Raw genomic sequence first — 8,054 nt, 5'->3', positions numbered from 1 at the left:
TGTGTGTGTGTGTGTGTGTGTGAGACAGCTGTGGTGTAACCCAGAGCCCCGGCGCAGCAGGAGCTGTCTTGCACACAACAGATATGCTTGTTTACCATCCTGGCAGATAATTCCTTTTTTTGTCCTACCCGACTGAAACCGGGCCAGAACTTTGAGCAACAGATCTGCAGTGTAATGACTTTTTAATTTTTTTTAAAGACTGGCTTGTTTCAAGTGAGTTACGAAAAGCTTGTTTGGCTTCTGTCATTTCATAGGAACTAATGAAGAAGAATCGAGAGGTTGTCACTTGTTTTCTTCTCTGGTTGTTGTTAGTTGGAGCCCCTGCGGTGGGAACTGATGGTGTTGGCCAATTGGCTGTTTGCAGTCAAAATTGGGGAGTCAAACACAGCGGCACTTCTGTCGATGTTATTAGTTAGAATAAATGTAACACGATGCCAGTGTTTGAAAATAAATCAATACACATTTTCTGTGCATGTTACTCCTTTAATGACAAAGATAAGAGGAGATTGTCTTTTTACTTCCTCATTTAGTGTTTGATGTTTAACAAGGTGTCTTTGCAGTATTATTTTAGTATTATTTGTATACTATTAAAGTATTCATGACTATTTTTAACTAGTTTCTATTTTATTTTTTTTTCGTTTTTAAATATTTTCATTTATTTTTAATTTTATATATATTATTCAGACACCATATATAATTTTTGATATTTTTTTCTAGTGGGTGCATGACACTATAGTTCATTTATGTAAGTGAGGATAGCAAAATAAAGTAAACTGTGGCATATTATACCCCAAAATTCTTCCTACAGTTGACTACCAGTAAAATTGATAAAAATTTGGGACCAAAAATTAGATTTGACACTTTTACCTGACCATGTTTTGTTACATACCTTTCTATCAAAGTTATCTATCAAGATGAATTTGTTCTGACACAGTTTAACTCTTGAGTTCTTGTCATATTTTATGACCATTTTCTAAACTATATACATTTTGGCTTGACTGTATATATATATATATATTGAAGATCACAAAAGAAAACTAATTTTTAAATAGACAGCATATAAATGAAAACTGCATAATGTTACGGAGTAAAATGTTGATCCAGGAAGTGGTATATGTCTGTGCAAGCTTTGGAGGTGTTGATGGAAGCGATTTACTGGATTTATGCTTTGATAATCGTACTGAATATTATCCAGATGTAGTTTTTGATAAAAATTTGATTTTCTCACTTTTTTGCTCAAAATTATGCATTTTTATGAAACCTACCTATATTCAAGTGTTGATTAAAAAAAGAATGCTTTAAGCTAGAATAAAACAGATTTTTTTGTTTAAACGTAGAGGCTCTGTTCTTTATTTTGGTGTATTGTATATTCAAATATTCATACAGCAAAATATACTAGAGGCCATCAAATTTTAGTGAAAATCATCAAAATCGCTGGCAGTGGCTGGCAACTTTTTTCAAAAATGCTGGCGGGGAAAGAGTTAAAAAATGTCCTGGCTCTTCCAAGCTTTATAATGGCAGTGAATGGGGGTTGAGATTTTGAAGCCCAAAAAGATGCATCCATCCATCATAAAAGGTATTCCACACGGATCTGGGGGGTTAATAAAAGTTTTCTGAAGGGAAGCAATGCGTTTGTGTAAGAAAAATATCCATATTTAAAACTTAATAAACCATAATCTCTAGCTTCCGTTAACTGTCGTCCGCGCATTCATGAGAGAGTGGCGTTCCAGCTGATGACGTAGATGAACGCAGAAGCGCAGAGGAGAGAGCAATACAAAACACCGGTCACAAATTAGAAGTACAAAATGAGGATTTGTATAGAAAAATGTTGGCCGATTTCAATGTAAGCCACAAGGAGACTTTTTTTTTTTTTTTGCTGTAAACAAAACTCGTGAACGTGAATACAACAGTTCGCTAAAAATGATACAATTGTGTTGAGTATATATCATACTGAATAATATTGTATTCAATTTGTAATGTTAGATCGGTTTCATGCTGTAACTAACAACTCCAAGAAAGATCCAAGTTAGCAGTTGGCAGCCATTACAGTACCACTGCTCATAAATATTTAATTCATATGTGAGGTTGTTTATATGTTGTAACTAAGTTTAACAGCATAATGCACATATTGTTAGTGGTGCGTTGGTTGCAACTTAGTGCCCATTTATGCCAGCTAGACTGAGCTGATGCAACCGGCCCATGATGCAGTGGCAGAGATGTCATACTGTAAATATTTTTCTTTCTTTTTTTCAGCTACATCTATCTGTCAGTCTGACTGAACAATATATTTGAATGTTTGTGAGGGATTACAATTTTTCAAAGCATTAAAATAATGAAATTTACACAATATATACAACAGGTTAAAGCAAGCACAATACTCTTACAATACTATACTGTAGTTTTTCTAGAGCTGCTGTGTTAAGTCAGACTGGTGTGACCGCCTTGCTTTAATGTCAAGCCAATGACAAATCGTCTGTGTCCCACCAGGTTAGATCAGTGTACTGCAGCCTCTTGTGCGAGTGTATGTACACATTTATGTGTGTGTGTGTGTGTGTGTGTGAGACAGCTGTGGTGTAACCCAGAGCCCCGGCGCAGCAGGAGCTGTCTTGCACACAACAGATATGCTTGTTTACCATCCTGGCAGATAATTCCTTTTTTTGTCCTACCCGACTGAAACCGGGCCAGAACTTTGAGCAACAGATCTGCAGTGTAATGACTTTTTAATTTTTTTTAAAGACTGGCTTGTTTCAAGTGAGTTACGAAAAGCTTGTTTGGCTTCTGTCATTTCATAGGAACTAATGAAGAAGAATCGAGAGGTTGTCACTTGTTTTCTTCTCTGGTTGTTGTTAGTTGGAGCCCCTGCGGTGGGAACTGATGGTGTTGGCCAATTGGCTGTTTGCAGTCAAAATTGGGGAGTCAAACACAGCGGCACTTCTGTCGATGTTATTAGTTAGAATAAATGTAACACGATGCCAGTGTTTGAAAATAAATCAATACACATTTTCTGTGCATGTTACTCCTTTAATGACAAAGATAAGAGGAGATTGTCTTTTTACTTCCTCATTTAGTGTTTGATGTTTAACAAGGTGTCTTTGCAGTATTATTTTAGTATTATTTGTATACTATTAAAGTATTCATGACTATTTTTAACTAGTTTCTATTTTTTTTTTTTTTTCGTTTTTAAATATTTTAATTTATTTTTAATTTTATATATATTATTCAGACACCATATATAATTTTTGATATTTTTTTCTAGTGGGTGCATGACACTATAGTTCATTTATGTAAGTGAGGATAGCAAAATAAAGTAAACTGTGGCATATTATACCCCAAAATTCTTCCTACAGTGGACTACCAGTAAAATTGATAAAAATTTGGGACCAAAAATTAGATTTGACACTTTTACCTGACCATGTTTTGTTACATACCTTTCTATCAAAGTTATCTATCAAGATGAATTTGTTCTGACACAGTTTAACTCTTGAGTTCTTGTCATATTTTATGACCATTTTCTAAACTATATACATTTTGGCTTGACTGTATATATATATATATATTGAAGATCACAAAAGAAAACTAATTTTTAAAGAAACTTGTAAAGAATAAGAAATATTCATTGGACAAATCACATACAAAGAGAATCTTTTAATTGTTTTTTTAATTTGTTGTTCAATAATAATTTATCATTTATATTATTTAATAACTTAAATATTTTGTTTATATATTTGTCTTTTTACTTTCTCATTCAGTGTTTGATGTTTAACAAATTGTCTTTGCAGTGCTATTATAGTATTTATATTTATAATTAGTTGTTTTAATTTACTTTTATTTTAGTTGTAGTAATTTTAGTACAACTTAAACAAGAAATATAGATCTCTATATATATTTTTAATACCATACAAGAAACTTGTACATAATAAAACATTCATTGGACAAATCAGATACTAATATATTCTTTTAACTGTTTTTTTAAAAATAATAATGTATCACATATTAATTCATCATTTATATATTTATTATTTATATAATCTCTAATTATAATAATCTATAAACAATAATATAGAATTTCCTGAAGGGCACAAAATTTATTTTTGTGTTCACAATGTTTTTTCATGTCCTGTTGTTGTCTGTTGAAATGAATCATTTATTTATAATGTAGACTACAGTCACGTCGTCTGGTTTTTCATTATAGTTTGACTCTCAGTATTTGATAAAGATACAGTTTCCTGGCTGCGCAGGTACACTGTATTGCCTTTGTTATAAGAAAGTGATACAGCTTGTAGGCTCCAGACATTGCAAATATTGTGAGAGTGTCCATGTGTGTGTGCTGTTTATCTGGCCGTTGCTTCATTTCCTCCATCCTGTAGAGCTCGCTGCCAGCTCAGATCATCTGTGGCGCGGTACCCTGACTGCAATTTCCTAAGGTGATGGAAACACACATGTGGATGGTGTCTGTTGGCAGGTCGCTGGGGCCACAGAGGCATAACATGTTTACCAAGCATGCAGGACAAGTGGCGCTCCGACTGCCCTTGGGTTCATACAGCCTCCCACAAATCCGCTTACATCAAAAGTGTGACATCTGGATGAGAGGACACCTTCTGTGCCGCCTGAATCATGTAACAGAGCAGGAGCGCTCGGTTCTGCCACATTCAACCCTCCTCCAAGTTGCCTGGAATTTTCAGGAAAACACAAGGGGGATCGGACTTTCGGATCAGGAGGGTTGGAACTAAACTCTATTTGATCGTCACTAGTTCACACAATTAAAGATGCAGACACTTTAGGCTCAAGTCCTGTCGGTGATGTTTTAATGACTGCTAAGCAAAGCGTTATGTGTGGACAAGTAAGGTCAAGGTCTCAGAAATTAAATAGAATATACATAAAATCAATACCTGAATCACTCAGATATCTGTATCAGCACGTAAATTAACATATCTGCTGAATATCTGCTTTGTATATTAACAAACTCTTTAGTAGTCAGTACTGCATTCCAGTAAGTTATAAACACAAACTAAATGTTCTCGTATAAAAATGAAACTTGTGCCACTCTCATACATCTTTTTTTGCACTGTGAATTGGCACAAAGCATAGTGTGATTGACTGCTTATATTACACACTGAATGTGTATACAGGACTGTACTCTAGTGGTTGGCAAGTAGATGCTGTCGCATTAACTATTGGGATACACTACCACTTCTAAGTGATTACCGTACATTTAAAGCTGCGATCAAATGGAAGTAGCAGCAGATCTTTGTTTCCATATTGAGCCATACCTCTCAGCATAACAGATATGTAGGGTGGGTTGTTGGAGTCAGCTGTAAAAAATAAATAAATTATTAATAATAATAATACATCAAATAAAATGATAAAGCTTTGATCATACAACAAGCATTTAAATATCATTGTAAGACATTGTTGGGAGATATAGAGTGACAACTGATATTTATATGCATTTTATGTAAGTAGTCTGCTTATAAAGATCTCATTGATTTAAACAGAAGATATTAGCATTTAATCTTATCTTTTGGCCATATAAATATCAGCATATTGCTCAGTTTAGGCCTCTAAATAAAATGTAATACAATTCTGTATAATATTTTTTCCTTCTCAAGTGTGAGCTCCATATATGTCGTGAAACCCTCATGTTTCAATTATGATACTCAAAAAAATGGGCTAAGGTGCAATAAACCGTTTTGTTTAAATAAATAAATCTATCGGACTTATTTCATTTGTCAAGCTTTACAGGGTTAAGCAGACAAAGTGATAGGAGAAATATGGCACTGATGAATTGGAAGTTTATGACATTTTGATAAATCATGAGGTTAAAAAATTTAAATATAAAACGTAGGCCTATCCGTGGATGAATTGTTCACAGTAAGATCTATAACATTCATTTACTAATAGATAAAATGATTATATATTATTAATAGATAAAATGAGAGCGTTTACAAGACATTGTGTAGTGATATATGAAAAGCATAAATAAACTGGAAATAGTATGCACCTTTGGCATACTATTCTCAAAACACTATGATTTGGGACGCACTAATTATTATTTAGGACGGATCGTATGCGAATTGGGGACAGAGAGCTGGCGCAGGATTCAGCATGCACCAAAATACATTGGTTTTTCAAAAAAAGAAACATTTCACCCAAACTAACCCACCCACCTGTAACAAGCTACAGTCTTCCATGCAACACCTGTACGTTTCTCAGAAGCGGCTCGGTTGGATTCTAATAAGGATTCTGGATAAGGTCTGTGTCATTCGCTCGGGGAGCTTGTATTTGTTTGAGGCAGTGCTCTATATATTGGCTTGGGATTGTTAAGAAACAAGTTTTGTGTGCTTCGCCTACTTGGAGAACAAGTAGCCTCGTCTCACCCTGGATATTCTACTCCTCCTCATCCATAATTGATCACACAATCACCTCTAGAAAATCGAGTTAAGCCATCTTCCTCTCCTGCGAGCGTGCCAAACACTGATAGGTGGAGAGTTGCCAAGATCTTTTTTTCCGTCTTGTTTGAGGAACGGTGTGATATTAATGCACAAAGGCGATCAATGTTGCATTCAAAAGCGCAGGAATGTGTTTTGCCGTACACTTCTTATTATCTCTTCTCGAATGTCTTTTGGAATCGGTGCCGTGTCGATAACACGTGTTATGATCTCTTTGGCTCTTTCAAGGTACGAGCTTGACCATGACGCTCATTCCACGAGCGCAGACGTTTCAAAGCTTCCTTTCCGAGCAGACGGAGGAGGAACGGAACCAGGAGCAAGCGACAGCGGCCTCTAGCGGCTGCGACAGGGACTGCAGCAGCTCGCCGCTCCGTTGACTGCACGGTCACGGCTTGACGAAAGCCACGACTCACGGACATTCCAAAGCTTTAGGAAGCTCATAATAGACACATGTACAGTATGAACTCTCTCTATATATGTATGTATATGTATGACTTAATAATTATTTGTAGAACAGTGTGTATACTAAGAACTCTAGGAGCCTCGTTTTGTACGTCGAAGAAAAGAAAAAAAAAAAAAAAAGCCAAAAAGTTGTACCATAATCTTTATTTTCCTTGTGTAGTTTAAGACAAATTGACTTTCTGCAGTTATTTTTCAGATTTACTGTAAATATTAATGCGCTGTAGCGCTTAACACCACAAGTTTCTTGCGTTTTTGTCTGTCGTCGTGACACCCACTTAGATTCTGTCAAACAAGATAGTCTATCTGTTTGTGTTTTAGCACCCTGCACTTTTAAATTAGAGCTTGTTTTGCACTTTTGTCATTTGCTTTTGGTTTCAATATGTGCAGCCATGTTGTCTGTAGATGCGTGCAGTGTGGGACATGGGGGAAATGTATACTTTTAAAGGGGATAGTTCACCCAAAAATGGATATTCTGTTCACTTTCCAAACTGGTATACTCTTACAAATAAAGGTGCACTTGATTTGGGATCTGACGCCCCCTTGTGGTCACATTTGCCATCAGCAGTTCTCAACTGGTGGGTCACATGACCTGAAAATGAGTAGCAGGTCTGTTTTCGAAAGGATTGCAGACAGTAGGCTAAAAAATAATGCTTATACACTCTTAAAAATAAAGGTGCTTCACAATGCCATAAAAGAACCTTTTTTTTGTCTAAATGGTTCCATAAAGAACCTTTAATATCTGAAGAACCTTTCTGTTTCACAAAAGGTTCTTTGTGGTGAAAAAAGGTTCTTCGGATTATAAAAAGGTAAGAAAGAGATGGTTCTTTGTGGAACCAAAAATGGTTCTTCTATGGCATCGCTGTGAAGAACCTTTTGAAGCACCTTTATTTTTAAGAGTGATGGCTTGCTTTCATCTGTGGAACACAATAGAAGATATTTTGAAGACTGCTGGATGCACGTTTCCATCAAAAGCACTGTAAATGTATCATAAAAGTGTCCACAATACTCGATTCTGAATATTATGAATCCAGTAGTGTTGTGTGATGAACAGACCCAAATTAAAGTGGTTATTCAATGGAAATCTTTTAGCTCGCTGATACTGTGTGTTTAAATCATGAACAAATCACAGATCTTTTCAATGAA

At 35.4% G+C, this 8,054-nt stretch overlaps 1 protein-coding gene across 1 annotated transcript in view; it reads left to right on the top strand.

The window, feature by feature from the left end:
• Nucleotides 1–7,398, top strand: part of LOC107727392 (docking protein 6-like) — a 26,231-nt gene extending 18,833 nt beyond the window's left edge. Inside the window, exon 6 of the mRNA XM_016537253.1 lies at nucleotides 6,678–7,398. Within this exon, the coding sequence (XP_016392739.1) occupies nucleotides 6,678–6,826 (149 nt within the window). The 3' untranslated portion in view covers nucleotides 6,827–7,398. The remainder of the gene's footprint in view (nucleotides 1–6,677) is intronic.
• The last annotated feature ends 656 nt before the right edge of the window (nucleotides 7,399–8,054 follow it).

The sequence above is a fragment of the Sinocyclocheilus rhinocerous genome, unplaced genomic scaffold (assembly GCF_001515625.1).
Source record: "Sinocyclocheilus rhinocerous isolate Xijiao unplaced genomic scaffold, SAMN03320098_v1.1 scaffold1328, whole genome shotgun sequence".
NCBI lineage: Eukaryota > Metazoa > Chordata > Actinopteri > Cypriniformes > Cyprinidae > Sinocyclocheilus > Sinocyclocheilus rhinocerous.
The sequence above is the reverse complement of the archived record's forward strand: the minus strand, read 5'-3'. Positions and strand labels throughout refer to the sequence as shown.